Source organism: Oryctolagus cuniculus, chromosome 8, assembly GCF_051225735.1.
Source record: "Oryctolagus cuniculus isolate XC-2025 breed Fujian yellow rabbit chromosome 8, ASM5122573v1, whole genome shotgun sequence".
NCBI classification, from domain to species: Eukaryota; Metazoa; Chordata; class Mammalia; order Lagomorpha; family Leporidae; genus Oryctolagus; species Oryctolagus cuniculus.
Genome location: NC_142874.1, coordinates 108,025,817 through 108,044,346, shown reverse-complemented (window position 1 = coordinate 108,044,346; position 18,530 = coordinate 108,025,817). Strand labels below are relative to the sequence as shown.

The window sequence follows — 18,530 nt, the reverse complement described above, 5'->3', positions numbered from 1 at the left end:
GGTGGGGGGGGGAGCTTTTTTCTCTGCCAAGGGCCATTTAGATATTTATAACATCGCTGATGGGCCGTACAAAATTATCTATTTAAAAAATTAGCCTGATATAGATTTATTGAATTTAGAGTCCTGCCTGCAGTTGCCTTGGCAGGGCCAAATCAGATTTTTAGGGGGGGCTTTTACATCTCACAGGCCAGAGGTTCCTTTTTTCTTTCTTTCTTTCTTTCTTTTTTTTTTTTTTTCTTTTTGCTACAGGCCAGCCTCTGGGAGATTAGAGTCTGGGGGATGGGGGAGGAGTGTTGTGGCTATCAGAATCTTCTACGCTGTCATCCCAATAGATGTCTACTTGTCTTGCTATGGTTTAAAGATTCAGCAGAGGCTTAAGAATTAGAATCCTCTAATTCTTAATCTAATCATCATATATTGGGCCTCCACTGTTCATCTGTAAAATAATGACAGCAATATCTGTTCCAGAGGCTGGCGCTGTGGCACACTGGCTTAAGCCATCGTCTGCAATGCTGGCATCCCATATCCGAGTGCTGGTTCAAGTCCCAGCTGTTCCACTTCCCATCCAGTTTCCTGCTAATGTGCCTGGGAAAGCTATGGAAGATGGCTTAATGTAACTGGATTTGCCTATAAGTATTTTTGTTGTCTTTGCAGCATTATGATAGTGAAGAGGACATGTTTGGTGACTATGACAGCTTTGCCGAGAACTCCTTTTTAGCTCAAGTTGATGACCTGGAACAAAAGTATATGCAGCTTCCTGAACATAGGAAACACGCTACAGACTTGGCCACTGCAGGTCTTTGTTCAGAAAGTGATGAAAACAAACTCAGCATTCCCACTGTGTTTCCTGAATCAAAAACTGATGAGCACGCAAAGAACCAGAGTGGACCTGAAGATGTCCCTGTTGAACATGGACCTGATCTGCCTTCCTCACAGGTTTTATACTTTGAAAATTTGCAGAACTCATCAAATGATTTGGGTAATCCGTCTATTGAAGAAAAGGAGCAGAACTCATTCTCTCACAAGACTGGAGATGAAGAATTGTCCCTTAATCACATAGAGCAACCCCAGCAAGACAATGACTTCTCTCCTAAAGTCAGAACGAGTTCAGATACAAATAGGAGAAAAAGTGTTAAGGATCATCTCAAAAGTGCCATGACTGGAAATGCCAAGGCCCAAACACCAGTATTTTCCAGGAGTAAGCAGCTGAAAGAGACTCTCCTATCTGAAGAAATTAATGTTGCCAAGAAAACAATTGAGTCATCGTCAGATGACCTTGGTCCTTTCTATTCATTGCCCAGCAAAGTTCGAGACCTTTATGTTCGAGTCAAAGGAATTGAAAAATTATATGGTAATATTTTTTGCTGGAACAAAAACATTTCCCATCATTACCGTAGTATTAGCACAAATCAATGGAAACAAAGACTTTCATGGTCATTTTTCTTGGCTTGAAAACAAGTCAGGGGGTCGGCACTGTGGCTGAGCCAGTTAAAGCCCTGGCCTGCAGCACCAGCATCCCATATGGACACCAGTTTGAGACCTGGCTGCTCCACTTCCGATCCAACTATGCAATGGCCTAGGAAAGCAGTAGAAGATGGCCCAAGTCCTTAAGCCTCCATACCCACGTGGGAGACGGGGAAAGAAGCTCCTGGCTCCTGGCTTTGGATCAGCTCAGTTCTGGCCTTTGCGGCCATTTGGGGAGTGACCAGTAGATGGAATACTTCTCTCTCTCTAGCTCTACCTCTCTCTGTAACTCTTTCAAGCACATAAAATAAGTCTTAAAAAAAAAAAAAAAAAAAAAAGAACAAGTCAGAAGAACAGTTGTCTCTCAGCCATCCATCCCTGTCCTGCTAGTGTTGAACCTCTCCCTGTCTCCCCCAGCCTCCACAGTTAATTCTCAAATCAGTTATCCTTGCTGGCTCTCTTTCTCCTCCTCAAATGATTCTTCTTCTTCTTTTTTTTTTTTTTTTTAAGATTTATTTATTTATTTGAAAGAGTTACACAGAGGAGAGAGAGAGAGGTCTTCCATCCACTGGTTCTCTCCCCTGTTGGCTGCAACAGGTGGAGCTGTGCCAATACAAAGCCAGTTGCCAGGAGCTTCTTCCAGGTCTTCCCAGGTGGGTGCAAGGGCCCAAGCACTTGGGCCGTCTTCCACTGCCTTCCCAGGCCATAGCAGAGAGCTGGAACAGTAGTGGAGCAGCCGGGACTAGAACCGGAGCTCATATGGGATGCTGGCACTACAGGCAGCAGCCCCTCAAATGATTCTCCAGTGTGCTCCAGTTCTGGGTTCTGTGCTCTTAGGAAGTAATGACCAGGGCATCTAAATGAGACTTTTTAGTTCTTTCCCTGCCAGATTTCTAAGTTGGTTTCTTGATGCTATTGACTACACCCTTCTTGAAACTCCTTTCTCTGTCTCTATTTTTTTAAGATTTATGAGTTATAGACAAAAGGAGAGATAGAAGGGTCTTCCATTCACTTGTACAGTCCCCAAATGGCCAGAGCTGGGCCAATCAGGAGCCAGGAGCTTCTTCCAGGTCTGCAATGTAGGTGCGGGGGCCCAAACATTTGGGCCATCCTCTACTTTCCCAGGCCACAAGCAGAGAGCTAGATCGGAAGTGGAGCAGCTGGGACTTGAACCAGTTCCCATATGGGATGCTGGCAATGCAGGCTGTGGCTTTACCTGCTACACCACAACGCTGGCCCCTTCTTAACATCTTGACTCTCCACTCTTGGTTTTTTCTGATTGTCTAGGAGTTCCACACTTTTCTTAACTAGTGTTTCTGTGATTGGCTCAGTCTTCTCTACCAAGATGTTGAAATTCCTTTGAACACTCATGTCTTAAGTGAAGTCAGTAATACCACTGATTAAATATCTTTGGGGTGGATATTTGACACAGCAGTTAAGTTGCCACTTGAGACACCCATATCCAGTATCTCAGTGTCAGGTTTCAAGTCCCAGCTCCACTTTCCAGTTTCTTGCTAATATACACCCTGGGAAGTAGCAAGTAGTGGCCCAAATACTTGGGTCCCTGCTACCCACATGGGAGATCTGGATTGAGTTCCTGGTTTCTGGCTTCAATCTGGTTCAGCCCTTGCTGTTGTAGGCATTTAGGGAGTCAACCACTGGATTGTTTCTGTCTCTGCCTTTTAAGTTTAAAAAAAAGGCGGGGGAGGGGGGTAACACCCTGGCCTGAAGTGCTTGCATCCCATATGAGCGCTGGTTCTAGTCCCGGCTACTCCTCTTCCAATCAGGCTCTCTTCTATGGCCTGTGAAAGCAGTAGAACATGGCCCAAATCCTTGGGCCGCTGCACCCATGGGGGAGACCCAGAAGAAGCTCCTGGCTCCTGGCTTCGGATCGGCGCAGCTCCGGCTGTTGCAGCCAATTGGGGAGTGAACCAACGGGTGGAAGACCCTTCTCTGTCTCTGCCTCTCATCTCTCTGTGTAACTCTGACTTTCAAGTAAATAAATCTTTAAAAAAATTTTTAAAAAAACCAAACATCCTTAAAGACAGCTACAGTTAAGATGTAAATGCAGTGCTTGCTTTGGCAGCATGTACACTAAAACTGGAAAGATTTAAGTGCCAGGAGATATTAGTAGTAGCAATCATAATGTTTTTCAAAAATCCTGGGTCCTTTTTTATAGGAGAGTACTTCAAAAGTTTGTGGAATATTATGGAAAAAATGCATAGATTTCAAAAATTTTTGCACCAAACTAAATTTGTCTTTTAAATCCATTTTTCATGAACTCTCTGAAGTACCCTTGTATTTCAAATATGTCTCTCAGAAAGAGAGAGGTCTCCTACCCACTGGTTCACTCCCCAGAGACCCTCGACACCTGGGTGAGGCTGCATCCCTGAAGCCAGGAACTCAGCCTCAATCTCCCATGTAGATAACAGACCCAGTTACCTGAGCCATTCCTGCTGCTTCCCAGAGTCTGCATTAACAGGAAGTTGGAGTCAGGAGCCAGGGGCTGGAGTCAAACTCAGGGGGACACAGGCTTCTTAGCTATAAACACCCACAGCCAAGTGTGTGTCTTAGACAAACAAGAGACAGTTACTGGCTGGCGCCACGACTCAATAGGCTAATCCTCTGCCTGTGGCGCCGGCACCCTGGGTTCTAGTCCCGGTTGGGGCGCTGGATTCTGTCCTGGTTGCCCCTCTTCCAGGCCGGCTCTCTGCTATGGCCCGGGAAGGCAGTGGAGGATGGCCCAAGTCCTTGGGCCCTGCACCCCATGGGAGACCTGGCTCCTGGCTTCGGATCAGCGCGGTGCGCCAGCTGCAGCAGTCATTGGAGGGTGAACCAATGGCAAAGGAAGACCTTCCTCCTCCTCTCACTCTCTCACTGTCCACTCTGCCTGTCAAAAAAAAAAAAAAAAAAAAAAAAACAGTTACTGCCACGCTGGAAGATCAACCTGTCATTTTAAGTGTATTTCTGGAACTCTTTGTAGAATCTTATGAACTATGCAAATACAGGTTCTTATCTCAGAAAAGACAATCAGGTTTAAGAAGTGGGACTACAGGAATCAAAAGTGAGAGTTGAATAAATTCTGAGTCGTGAGGTTCATGGTTTAATTGCTAATGATGTTTATTGCGCTTGAAGTAGATGTGACCTTTTTCCTATCTGCTTTTCTTTTTTCACATTGTTCTTTGTTTAATCTGCATTTCCAGCCAGAATGAACACCTGAAGCCAGGACTCTAATTCATCTTCTTATGTAGCTAACACTGTGCCTGGTACATGCTGGTATGTTCTCAGCTGCTGGGGACATCAGCCTCCTTGTGACTTCTGGCCCTGTCACAGCTTTGGCATTTTCAGCCTTACTTTCTCATCTGTGGAAAAAGTTTCTAATATTTGTACATAACAGGGTTCATACTATCCAACACACATTTGTGATGCTTGTTTTTTTTTTTTTTTTTACTTAATATATTAGACTTCTATAGATCAGTCTATCTCCAGCATTTGTAAGTTGCAGAAAATTAGATTCTGTAATTGTATGGTAATTCATCCTACCCTTACCCCTATTCCCCATGTCACTCTGCTATCTGCTAATAATGCTGCGATAAACATCCAGCACATAATCCTTTATATTTCTCTAGGTGTAGAGTCCTAGAAGTAATACTTTAGCTGGATCAAAGGTAGGGTACAATTTTATTTTTTTATACTGCTGGATTTCTTTCTAAGAAGAGTGTAGTAGTTTATGTTCTGGGGAAGAATACCAATTTTTTTCCCTCTCTAGTCAGCTCTAGATTTTACATGTACGGACTTTGCTTTTCTTTTTTTTAAAGATTTTATTTTTATTTATTTGAGAGGTAGATTCACAGAGGGAGAGGCAGAGGAAGGTCTTCCATTCAGTGGTTCACTCCGCATATGGCCGCAACGCCTGGAGCTGAGCCTAGGCGAAGCTAGTTGCTAGGAGCTTCCTCCCAGTTCTCCCATGTGTGTTAAAGGGCCCAAGTGCTCAAGCCATCCTCTGCTTTCTCAGGCCATAGCAGAGAGCTGGATCAGAAGAGGAACAGCCGGGACTAGAACTGGCACTGCAGGTGGAGGATTAACCCACTGTGCTGCTGCGATGGCCCTTGATTGGTTTTTAGTAGTTAATTTTTTTGCCAACCCAGTAGATGACAGTTTAGCATCTTTTCTTTTCTTTCTTTCTTTCTTTTTTTTTTTTTTTTGACATTTGGATTTCTTCCTGCTGTGAAATGTCATATCTTTTGCCCTTTTTCCAGAAACAAACACCGGTGCATATTCTGCAGACTCTTAGCGATCCACATTGTTGAAGTATCCCACGGAATAGCCATACTAGTTTTCACACCTTGTCCTGAGACTGGTCTGTTTTCATGAATCCCACCTTGCTAAGTTGTAGGAGCTCCAGCTTTGCCACCAGATAATCCTGGTCTTTTTATAGTTTAAAAAGACGTACTAGTTGAAGTGGTATTGGGCTATTTAAAGTTCATATCCCCATAAGAACTCTTTGAAGGTTCTGGTTTGTATAAAACCTTATAGGTATTTTTCTCCCTCTCCTCCTTCTTTTCTCTGACTTATTTTAAATACAGAGTGACAAGGAGAGACAGAGAAGGGGAGTCTTATTCACTGGTTCACTCCCTAATTGGTCATAGCAGCCATGTCTGGGCCAGGCTGAAATCAGGAGCCAGGAACTCCATCTGGGTTTCCCACATGGATAGCAGAGGTCCAGCTACTTGGGCCATCTTCTAGTGCCTTCCCAGGTGCATTGGCAGGAAGCTGGATTAGAAGCAAAGTAGCCTAACTCAACCCTGCACTCTAATGAGATGAATATGGGAGATTTATTGCAAGCAGGGACTTAACCTGCTGTAGCAAAATGATGGATTCCCCTAGCCTCCCTGGGCAATTAGGGGAATGAGGAAGGGAAACTTTGCAGAACGTAACAGAGAGATCTTCGAGGTCCTCGTCCTTTTGCTTGTGATATTCCAGGTGATATCCTTTGTCCACCAGGCTGCTCCTGCTCTGCTGCACTCTTAGACCTAATCTGTAGCTGCCGAGTAACTACTCTGCTTGGCTGCCCTGCTGGCTAGGCTTGTGCACATTTGGGACTCTTGACATTCAGCAGAGGTGATAATTATGTTTACCCTACGAGAAGACTGCTGCATGGGAAAGGATGTGATCTTGGAAAACTCGAGGTTGAGCATGTGGAAGAAGAAAATAATGCCTTTTTTTTAAATTCCACAGAATGGCAGCATACTTGCTTAACACTGAATTCTGTGCAAGAGAGAAAAAATTTAATATACTCCTTGCCAACAAGTGGTGGGAAAACCCTGGTGGCTGAGATTTTAATGCTACAAGAACTGCTTTGCCGGCGGAACGATGTTTTAATGATCCTTCCTTACGTGGCAATTGTCCAAGAAAAGGTGCGTTGTTTAAAACAAATGTTACTTGTTAATATTATTTTAACATTAAGATCTATAAACATAATTTGTTGACTGAGAAGTACCTCTTGATGGAAAATTAGGATCCACAAAAGGAATGTACAGTACTTACCTAAAGTCTCTTCAAATGCTAATTATCTATGTTAGAAAGTTTTATTTTTCTTAAACTGGTGGATTAAAGTCCATATTAAATGTTTCATTTCTGTGTAGCCTGATTTTTCAAGCAAAAAGTAACCAGTTTTCAGAATAAGTGAGTTATTATTCCACTTTTTGATATCAGAGGAGACAGCTGTAACTCACTTCTGTATTTATTATGCAGTTTAAAAGTTGCATCTGCACATTAGTTTTACAGCTTTTCCTAGTCTGTGACCTTGTCCCCATTGATTGGTATTAAACACCACTTGAGCTCTTTTGTAAATCCGTATGAGCCTTAATGATTAGAGTCCTTATTCATCTGTGATTTTTATTTTAACTAATATTCTAGATAACAGGCCTGTCAAGCTTTGGTATAGAACTTGGTTTCTTTGTTGAAGAATATGCTGGAAGCAAAGGAAGATTTCCTCCAATAAAAAGACGGGAAAAGAAATCACTGTATGTTGCCACTATCGAGAAGGGGCATAGCCTGGTGAACTCCCTGATTGAAACAGGGAGGATTAGCAGTCTGGGTCTGGTGGTTGTCGATGAGGTTGGTTACTACTTTTGGTATTTATCAGTATTTTTATTATGCAAGCATTCTGTATACTTCTGATTATGATGTGGGACTGCTTAGTACCTCTATACAAAAAAGTATTTTGTTTTAATATACAGATAACACAGGGGAAGGCATCCCATGCCTGATGGTCCTAAATTTGGTCTTCTGCCAAGTGTTTCTTGAAATGTGAAAGTGTGTGTGTTTAAAAAGTTTTTTTTAAAGTCATTTCTTATGCCATACTGAGCGTAACTTTTTTTCTTTAAAGATTTGTTTATTTATTTGAAAGAGTTACACAGAGAGAGAAGGAGAAGCAGAGAGAGAGAGAGAGATCTTCCACCCACTGGTTCTCTCCCCAAATGGCCACAACAGCCAGAGATGTGCCAATCCGAAGCCAGGAGCCAGGAACTTCTTCTGGGTCTCCCATGTGGGTGCAGGGGCCCAAGGACTTGGGCCATCTTCTGCTTTCCCAGGCCATAGCAGAGAGCTGGATCGGAAGTGGAGCAGCCAGGACTCGAACCGGTGCCCATATGAGATGCTGGCACTGCAGGCGGTGGCTTTACCCACTATGCCACAGCACTGACCCCTAAAAAGTTTTATAATAGTACTTATGAATCTCAGATGTGTCATGGCATCACCCTCCAAACTAATTAACTGAAAATACCATAGAATAATGTGTATATGTTAATAGTTACATATTTAAAATGTTGAAACATTACAAACATTCAATTTATATGTGTGTTTTAGGTAGGTAGGCATTATATGAAGATTTATTTCTCTGCCTTTTTTTTTTTAATCTCAAAGCTGCACATGATTGGTGAAGGAAGCCGTGGGGCTATACTGGAAATGACCCTAGCAAAAATCCTCTACACTAGCAGTAAGTACTTTTTTTAATGAGATCATTAGTTGATTTCTAGGCAAGATATCTATAAAATACTTAATTCTATCTCTAGATAGATTATGTAATATACAGCAAGATACTGAAACTTCTTGCCTTAGGTTTTTTTTTTTTTTAAGATTTATTTTTATTTATTTGAAAGAATTACAAAAAGAGGCAGAGAGAGAGGTCTTCCATCCACTGGTTCACTCCCCAAATGGCCACAATGGCTGGAGCTGAGCCGATCAGAAGTCAGGAGCCAGGAGTTTCTTCTGGGTCCCTCAGGTGGGTGCGGGGGCCCAAGAACTTGGGCCGACTTCTGCTGCTTCTACTGCTTTCCCAGGCCATAGCAAAGAGCTGAATCTGAAGAGGAACAGTTGGGACTTGAACCGGTGCCCATATGGGATGCTGGCACTGCAGACTGGGACTTTAACCCGCTGCACCACAGTGCCAGCACCCTCTGCTGTAGTTCTGTAATTTCTAAGATAAGCCAATAAGTGTATTTAGTAGTAGTAGAATGAATAAATGAATTATGAAAATAAATGAAATTAATATTTGAGGAAGTCCTCACTCGTTATTCTCCATTTAGTAGCTATTTGTGCCTTGTCACCTCACTCACCTTCTCTGTTTCCATAAAACTGGGATAACAGTGATTCCAACCTGATCGGACTATTGTGAGGACTATGAGTCAACAAGTGCATTTATTTATATTTTTTTTTAATTAAGATTTAGCTTATTCATTTGAAAGGCACAGAGAGAGGGAGATCTTCCATCTGCTGGTTCACTCCCCAAATGGCTGCAACTGCTTGGGCTGGGCCAGGCTAAAGCCAGGAACTTCATCTAGGTCTCTCACAGGGCTGCAGGGCCCCAAGCACTTGGACCATCCTCCACTGCTCTCCCAGGCACATTGGCAGGGAGCTTGATCGGAGGTGGAGCAGCCAGGACTAAGACCAGCACCCATATGGGATACCCAAGTCTTAGGCAGCGGCTACACCCACTCTGCCACAATGCTGGCCTCTAACCCATGCATTTACCACACAGCATTCAGGAAGGGCTTGCTGCTGCTGTTGCTGCTGCTTTATTACTATTCTAATCATTACAGTCATCCTCCCAATAAGCAGTGGATTTAAGTAGTCACTTCAGGAGCAATTTTGCAACATCAAATAGTCTTTTAATATACATGAAATATTTGTTTTAAATGTCATGTCTATTATTGATTGATATGGTCTTGTAATCCTTGGCTTATTTTTATAAAAATTGGCTATTAGGGGCCTGTGCTTTGGCACAGCAGGTTAAAGGCCCCACATCCCATATGGGTGCCAGTTTGAGTCCCGGCTTCTCCACTATTCTACACTTGATCTTAGCCAAAAGGCCGAGAAGCGATCTCCACTATTCTAATCCAGCTCTCTGCTATAGCCTGGGAAAGCAGTAGAAGATGGCCTAAGTCCTTGGGCCCCTGTGAGAGACCTAGAAGAGGCTTCTGGCTCCTGGCTACAGATCAGTTCAGCTGTGGCCGTTGGCAGTCATTTGGGGAGTGAACCAGTAATGGAAGAACTCACTCTCTCTGGCTGTAACTCTCTGTAACTCTGTCTTTCAAATAAAAAATCTTTTTAAAAAATTAACTATAAAGATCAATCTTAATAAGAATTATTTTTAAAATTTTGACTGTACCATGGTATTTAGGCAGATTATAACGTTCTATTCATTCAGAAAATATTTATTGAGCCTACTGTGTGCCTGGCACTCTTTTAAGTGCTAGATATACAACAGTGAGTGAAAGTCTCTGTCTTTATTTATTAAGCCTATATTTTAGTTAAAGTGAACAAATAATTAGACACATAAGAGAGGTGATGATAAATGTAATGAAAAAATTTTTTAAAGATTTGTTATTTATTTCAATGGCAAACAGAGAGAGAGCTTCCACCCATTGGGTTTACTCCCCCAAATGCCTGCAACACCTAGGCTGGGCCAGTCTGAGGTCAGCAGCAAGGAACTCCATCCTGGAAACTTTCCCAATGGACGGTGGGGACCCAAATGCTTAGGACATGAATTTGCTGCCTGGAGCACTAGCAGGGAGCTGAATTAGAATTCAAACCGATACTCACATTTGGGATGCCAGTGTTGCAGGTCATAACTTAACCAGCTGTACCACAGTGCTTAGCCCTAATGGAGCTAAAAGCAGAGGAAGAGAGTAGAATGATGGTTACGTGTCCATCCTGTCTTTGTCCTTTTTTTTTTTTTTTTGATGTTTGATGGCTTATCATTGTTCTGTTCTTTGGGTGCTGGAACAGTATTCTCTTGGCTTTCCTACTATGTGTGAGGGATCATAGCTTAGCATTGACAGTGTATCGTAATGACTAAGGAAAAGTTATAGAGCTAGATTCAAATCTTGGGGCTTCTCTTTATCGGACACATGATCTTAGGCAAGTTGTAAACTGTGCCTCTATTTCCTTATTCATCATTCATCATATACGAGTGACAAATAGAACCTTCCCCACTGAATTGCTGCAAAGGAGGCAGAAGTTAATTTTTTTTTTTTTTTTGAAGACTTAGTTTTATTTGTTTGAAAGGCAGAATTAGAGAGAGAGACAGAGAGAAAGAGATCTTCCATCCCCTGGTCCATTTGCTGAACTATCCTGGTTCATTTACTGAATTACCACAACAGCCAGGGCTATGCCAGGCCGAAGCCAAGAGCCAAGTACTTCCTCCAGGTGTCTCCCATGTGCATGACAGGGGCCCAAGCACTTGAGCTATCTTCCACTGCTTTTCCCTGGCCACTAGCAGGGAGCTGTAACGGAAGTGGAGTAGCCAGTCTCAAACCAGTGCTCAAATGGCATGCAGGCATCACAGGCATGGCTTAACCTGCTATGCCAAAATGCCAGCTCCCAGGAGTTAATTTTTGTAAAGCGTCTACCATAATACCTGCATATTGGACATATGTTTGCTCTTGTATTCTTATTGCTTTTCTAACACTACATTTAACAGGTATTTAAATAAAATGAATCTCTTTTAGTTTCTGCTGCTTGTTATTCTGCTGCAACCCTTCTGAATTTGTGTTAGCACATTTGTGTTAGCAGAGATTCACTGTAAGCTCTTCCCTTGTTTCTTACAGTTCCAGCTAATTCTCACCCATACTTAGGACAAGTAATCATGTGTGCTGATGGCTCCCAATTTGTACTTCTCAACCTTGATTTGTAGCTCTAAGCTCTCTTCTGAGTGATACCATCTGCCACCTGGACACTGACACTTGAATGTCCTATATACAGCCAAGCCTAACTAGAGGTTGATCTACACATAACTAATTTTCTTTAAACCCATTCTTCAGTCTGAATTCCCAGCCACTACTCTCCAGCCAGCCAGCCACACCAGAATTGAATTTTGCTTGTACTATCCATCAGCAACCACATTCTGTCTGGTTTATTTCATAAATATATTTAAAATTCTCTTCCTCCTGTCTTTCTTTACTACGAAGTCTTTACTTGGGTACTTCATCCTTTCTTACCTAGATGGCCACAGAGATCACCAAGCTCTTCCATCTGCCTTTGGTCTTGACCATTACTCTCTGTTCCACCAAACCCATCTTCTCTAGGGCAGGTAGTATGATCTTTCCCAAATGCAAATCCAGTTTGTTTATTTTACTATTTACCATCCTTTGACAACTTCCCTTTGTTTTCTGCATAAATCCAAAAATTCATTGTAGCCTTCCTTTTTTCATTATTATTATTTGTGTCATATATTTGAGAGAGCTCCCAACTGCTGATTTACTCCCCAAATTCCCACAGTGGCCAGGGAACTGAAGCCAGGAGCCAGAAGCTCAATCCAGATCTCACATGGCTGGCAAGAACACTTATACTGCTGCCACTCAGGTTCTGAATCAGTTGGAAGCTGGAATCAGGAACCTGAGCCAAAAGTTGAGCCCAGATGCTTCAATATAGAACCCAGACATCCTAATCAGCATAACACTTGATCCATATTTGAATCCTTTCAGATAACATTCTGAATGAGCATTCCAGGACAAGGCAGCAGCAATGAAGAAACGTTATCCTAAGAAAGGTTCTTTGGTGTTTGACTCAATAGCTAAGTCTACAAGTAGACATTTGTACTGCCCAGGAAGTTTACAGCCTGATAGCAAGATTCAATAAAGGACTCTTCCTCATTTAGCCCTGTGTCCTACACCCTGTATTCTACACCTACACAATGCCAATGGAACACTAACTCCTCATAAAGATGATCCAAGTAGATAGCATAGCCTATTTATACTCATTTCTTTTTAGAAGTAAGATATCCTATGTATTACAAGTTTGAGATTGTGTAAAATTCTAGCTAGGTAACTAGGTACTTTCAGGATACCTGAAAGATCTCATTCTTTGATTGCCAGGCTAATACTTTGGCAATATATTTGTATTTTTCATATTTACTTCTTTTCCCTGCTCCCTTTTCCAAAATCACTTGGGAAGGATTCAGACAACAAAAGTTTGCTAAAATTATTTTATGATTTCCTAACACATTTTCCTTAATACTTTGGGATTGCCTTTTTTTTTTTTTTCAGAGACAACTCAAATTATTGGTATGAGTGCAACACTAAGCAATGTTGAAGACCTACAAGAGTTTCTTCAAGCAGAATATTATACCAGTCAATTTAGACCAGTATGTACCTAAGGTTTGCACTGTATTATTTTGTTGTATGTTCATGTTGTGTATTCATTAGTTAGAAGTAAAAGTAATAGGTATGGGTGTTGTGATACAGTGGGCTAAGCTGCTGCTTGGGATGCCCACACCCCATATTGGAGTACCTGGGATTGAATTCTGGCTACTTGGGCTTCTGATCTAACTTCCTGCTAATGCACCTGGGAGGCAGCATGTGACAGCTCAGGTACTTAAGTTCCTGCCATCCACTTTGGAGACTTGGATGGATTTCCTGGCTCTTAGTTTTGGCCTGACCCAGTCCCAACTGTGGTGGGCATTTGGTGAGTGAACATGTGGATGGAAGATCCGTGTGTGTGTGTGTGTGTGTCTGTCCCTCTCTCTCTCTCATTTTGCCTTTCAAATAAGCAAAAATTTATACAAACATTAATAAGCGTATTTTGAAAAATTCTATAGAGTAATGAAGAGGCATACATTACAGTTTGTGTATAGAGAATGTCAACACTGTGGAATCTTGCTTGGAATCACTAATATGTCAGAGCACTAGGAACAGTGCTCTGAGTCCTCAGTGAACATTGATTGAGTGGATTTTTCCATACCTATTCTACTTTTGCATTTCTTATTCTCCAAAGTAAATTTTTTCATTTGGCTAAAATTTAGACATGTTTTGAGTTATTGGCATATTAAAAATTTATTTTAAAAGTTAAAATATTTTCAAGTTCATATGCTTTCATAGTTGTAATAATTTTTAAGGAAGTTAGACTTCACGTGGATTGAACTTTATTTTTAAAAATATTTGAGAATCAGAGAGAGCAAATTCACACTCCCATCTGCAATGTCCAGGTAGCCCAAAATGGAAACTAGGAACTGAATTAGAGTCTCCCATGTGGGTGGTAGAATCCCCATCACTTGAGCCATCATTACTGCCTCCCAGTATCTCCAGGAAGCTGGAATCAGGAACTGGAGCTGGGTATCACACCTGGTGCTCTGATATGGGATGCAGGTGTCCTAACTGGCATCTTAACCACCAGGCCAAACACCTGCATTGGGTTTAAATATAAGCTGTTCAGTAACAGCAGTCACAAAATGCTTGAAGAAAGTAAACCATAGTAATATATAGTTATTTGAAAGTAGCTTATAATATACACAAACTAACTGTGGAGAATAATTTTTGAGAATAACCAAGTTTTCTTTCAGAAGTATTTGGTTGCCTTTAGCATATGTGACTTCTCAATTCAAAAGTATTGAGAGTGGGCATTTGGCAAACCAATTAAGATGCTTTTTGGGATACCTATATGCCCAATTTGAGTGCCTGAGTTTGAGTTCTGGCTCTGTGTCTAACTCTAGTTTCCTGTTAATGTGCACCCTGGGGAGGCAACAATGATGGCTCAAATACTTGGGTCTCTGCCACCCACTGGGGAGACCCAGATTTACCTCCAGGCTCCTGACTTTGGCCTGGACCAGTTCCAGCTATTGCTGGCATTTGGGGAGTAAATGAGTGGATAGAAGATCTCTGTTTCTCTCTGCCTTTCAAATTAATTAAATATAAATTGTATGAGTAAATTTTAAGGATATTAATCTCTATTTTGATTTGAAGGGAAAAAGGAGAAAAAAACAAAGAAAAATAGTAAATCAATAACCTTTAAGTTGAAGCATGTTTTACATGTCAGATAAGGTAAAATCTTTGTTTTTCTGTCACTTTTTACAGTATATTTTATTGTCTTTGAAACTATAGAAAGAGCAATTCCTATGTGATATTAATTGCAAATGTCCTTTAATTCAAGGTTGAACTGAAAGAATATCTAAAACTAAATGATAGAATATATGAGGTTGACAGCAAGGCTGAGAATGGCATGACTTTTTCACGTGTCCTGAATTATAAGGTAATGTTGATCATCTTAACCCAGACTTTGTGCCAAGGTGTCCTGGAGGGCCATGGAAGATTCACATGTGTACCACGGAATAGTTCAAATATTTAAGAGAAACAGCTAATGCTTGACATCTGTTGGACATCATAAAAACAACTTAGTTCAAGGTAGTGAGTTTGCAATTTCACATTCCTTTCTGTGACATCATATCATTGTGAAATTGAAGTTTTTGCAGTCACTATAATCAAATATCCTGTGAAAAATCATTCTGGGATGGAAAAGGGTGATTGGGTCCAATCGTATCCCAAAGGTTGAAAGACAGGACCCGCTTGTGCACATATGCCGTTAGTGAGCTGCTGTGTTATTTAAGGATGAGATAAAAATATTTTTTTCACTCAATTGATGTATGTTATTATTCAAATGACTAATAAGCTGGGAGGAAGTTCATATTTGTTTACTTTTTTGGACCTAACTACCAATTTTAAAAACTTAGGTATTTCTTTTGGCCTTGATGCTCTGTGAACCGAGAACATTTGGAAACAATCCAATGTTTGTTCATTCAGCAGTAACATTTGTGGGCCGTGTAGTTCATGGTGTATAAACTGTTAATGTCTATGTGAAATGTTAATGTTTTACATTCTAAATGAAAGAAAGGGGAGACATGGCTTTTGGCCTAGTGGTTAAGATGCCCACATCCTGGGGCAAGTTAAGTTATCCCACAACACTGGCATCCCACATGGGTGCCAGTTGGAGTTCTGGCTGCTCCATTTCCAATCCAGCTCCCTGTTAATGCTCCTGAGAAAGTAGCACAGAATGGCCCACGTGTTTGGAACCCTGCATCCACATGGGAGACCTAGATGAAGCTCCTGGATCCTGGCTTCAGTTTGACCCAGCCCTAGCCACTGTGGGCATTTGGGAAGTGAATTAGCAGATGAAGGATCTTTCTTTCTGTAACTCTGTCTTTCAAATAAATAACTAAATCTTAAAGAAAAAAAAAAAGATACCTATATCCCATACCAGAGGTACCTCAGTTTGATACCCAGCTGTGACTCCAGCTTCCTGCTAATGCTAATATAGACCCTGGGAAGCAGTAATAATGACTTGAGTAGTTGGGTCCCTGCCGCCCACATGAGTGGATGGAGTTTCTAGTTCCCAGCTTTAGCCCAGTCCAGTCCCAGCTATTTGGGGAATGAACCAGTTGCTAGGAGCTCTTTCTGTGTCCCCCTCTCTGTGTGTCTCTCTCTGCTTCTCATATAAGTTTTTGTTTGTTTGTTTGTTTGTTTGTTTTTTAACGAGAAGAGAGCAGGCATTCGGTTTCATGGTTAAGATGCTGCTTGAGTATTCGCGTTCCAAATTGGAGTGCCTGGTTTCAAAGAAAAAGCTTCACTCCTGATTCTAGCTTCCTGTTAATGCATACCCTGGGAGGCAGCAGGTGATGGCTCAAATAATTGGGTCCCTGCCAACCACTTGGGAGACCTGGATTGAGTTCTCAGTTCCTGGCTTCAACCTGGCTCAGCCCCAGCTGTTGTGGGTTTCTGGGGAGTGAACAAGCAAAATAGAAAATCTCTTTGTATCTGTCTCTCTTTGCCTATAATAATATATAATTTTTTAAAAGAGAGAAAAATTGATTTTGTGGTAATTCTAGAATTTTATAAAGATATGTTACCTTAAACCTATATCTGTTTTCAATAAAGTTAAAGGAAGCAAGAAGATTTAAAAAAATTTTTTAAAGATTTATTTTATTTGTTTGAAAGAGTTACAGAGAGGTAGAGACAGAGAGAGAGGTCTTCCATCCATTGGTTCACTCCCAGCTGGCCGCAATGGCCGGAGCCACACCAATCCGAAGCCAGGAGCCAGGAGCTTGGAGCTTCTTCCCAGTCTCCCACGTGGGTGCAGAGGCCCAAGGACTTGGGCCATCCTCCACTGCTTTCTCAGGCCATAGCAGAGAGCTGGATCAGAAGAGGAGCAGCCGGGACTAAACCAGCGTCCATATGGGATGCCAGGGCTTTAACCTGCTATGCCACAGTGCCAGACCTTAAAATTATTTTTTTATCTTGATTTCCTTGTGCTTGCTTTGAGTTGGAAAAATTTTCATAATTCAGTGCTAAATATTTTTTACTTCTGAGAAATGTCCTTTACCATGGTTAAACCTATGTTTTTGAAAATTATCAGTAATAGTAGAAAGTATATCTTATTTATGCAATCCTTTAACCGTTATAAGGCCCAATCTGTGTTTTTCTCGGCGTGCTTTTTTGTTCTGCTTTGCTGGAGATGGGCATGTAGTGATGTTATTAATAACACTATTTTCACTTCTTTAATTTTCTTTCATTTGTTTTTTAAACTAAATATACCTAACAAAACCTTAATAACCTAGGAGAAAAGTGAGATTTAACATTTTGATGTTTAATGTAAGTTTTGTCTTTTTTTAATGATCAGATTTATTAAATGATAGTTCAGAATTATGGATGATTTGATTCTAATCACACTGGCAAAAAGTTGGCAGGCTTTCGTGGTTACTAACTGCCTTGTTCCTATTTCTTACTGTTTTGCAGTACTCTGATACTCTGAAAAAGATGGATCCTGATCATTTGGTAGCATTAGTGACAGAAGTTATTCCCAGTTATTCCTGCTTAGTTTTTTGTCCTACTAAGAAGAATTGTGAAAACGTAGCAGAAATGATATGCAAATTCTTAAGCAAGTATGTTAATCTTTTAAAAATTTTGTCCTGTTTAACTTTTATCTTGAACCTCAGGTTTTGCATTCTTTTCACTGAAACAGTACTGATTACTTATTACAGATCTGATATTAAGTGGTTGTATTGAATTCTAAAGCACTTGACCTTGAAAAAAGAATGTTTAACCATGAAATTCACACGTGGTGAAATAGCTGGGCACTGAAAGACACAAACTACTGCATGATTTCATTCATATGTAATATTTTAAGAAATTATCTCATAGAAGTTGAGAGTAGAATGGTGGTGACCAGAATCTGGGGTGAGAAGAAGGGAGGGGGAGATGGGGAAAGGTTAACCAGAAGGCACTAAGTTCTAGTTGGTTCTGGGGTTCTGGGGCTTTGTTGCTTTGTAGGCTGTCTGTAGATAAGAGACGTTTTCTTTCTCTCTCTCTCCATGTTGCCCACCTCTACCCCTTTCCCTGTGTGTGTGTGTGTATAAACTAGATGAAAGAATTTTGAGTGTTTTCACCTTAAAAAAATGGTAAATATGTGTTTACTGTGACTTGAACATTGTACAATATATGCATGTATGGAAATATCACAATACCCTATAAACATGTAAAATTTTTTATATCAGTTTAAAGTATTCTTTAAATTCATATGTGTAGTGGGTAAGGCCACCGCCTACAGTGCCGGCATCCCATATGGGCACCGGTTCGAGTCATGGCTGCTCCAGTTCTTATCCAGCTCTCGGCTATGGCCTGGAAAAGCAATGGAAGATGACCCAAGTCCTTGGGCCCCTGCACCGCATGGGAGACCCAGAAGAGGCTCCTAGCTCCTGGCCCTGGCTTTGTATTGGTGCAGCTCTGGCTGTTGCGGCC

General features: G+C 41.3%; 1 protein-coding gene across 18 annotated transcripts in view; it reads left to right on the top strand.

The window, feature by feature from the left end:
• HELQ (helicase, POLQ like) overlaps window positions 1-18,530 on the top strand; it is a 60,548-nt gene that overhangs the window by 998 nt on the left and 41,020 nt on the right. For 11 of the 18 annotated variants that reach the window (XR_518667.5, XR_016212427.1, XR_011378352.2 and 8 more), the window contains 7 exons: window positions 655-1,351; window positions 6,703-6,881; window positions 7,384-7,584; window positions 8,392-8,464; window positions 13,014-13,111; window positions 14,893-14,991; window positions 17,529-17,674. Coding sequence is in view for 13 of the 18 variants with exons in the window: in XM_002717036.6 (XP_002717082.1) it covers window positions 655-1,351; window positions 6,703-6,881; window positions 7,384-7,584; window positions 8,392-8,464; window positions 13,014-13,111; window positions 14,893-14,991; window positions 17,529-17,674 (1,493 nt within the window). In the remaining 5 variants the exon portion in view is untranslated. Of the gene's footprint in view, window positions 1-654; window positions 1,352-6,702; window positions 6,882-7,383; window positions 7,585-8,391; window positions 8,465-13,013; window positions 13,125-14,705; window positions 14,784-14,892; window positions 15,144-17,528; window positions 17,675-18,530 lie in introns of those variants that run through there. The other 7 variants (XM_089303113.1, XM_017347425.4, XR_011378354.2 and 4 more) reach the window with 6 other exon arrangements.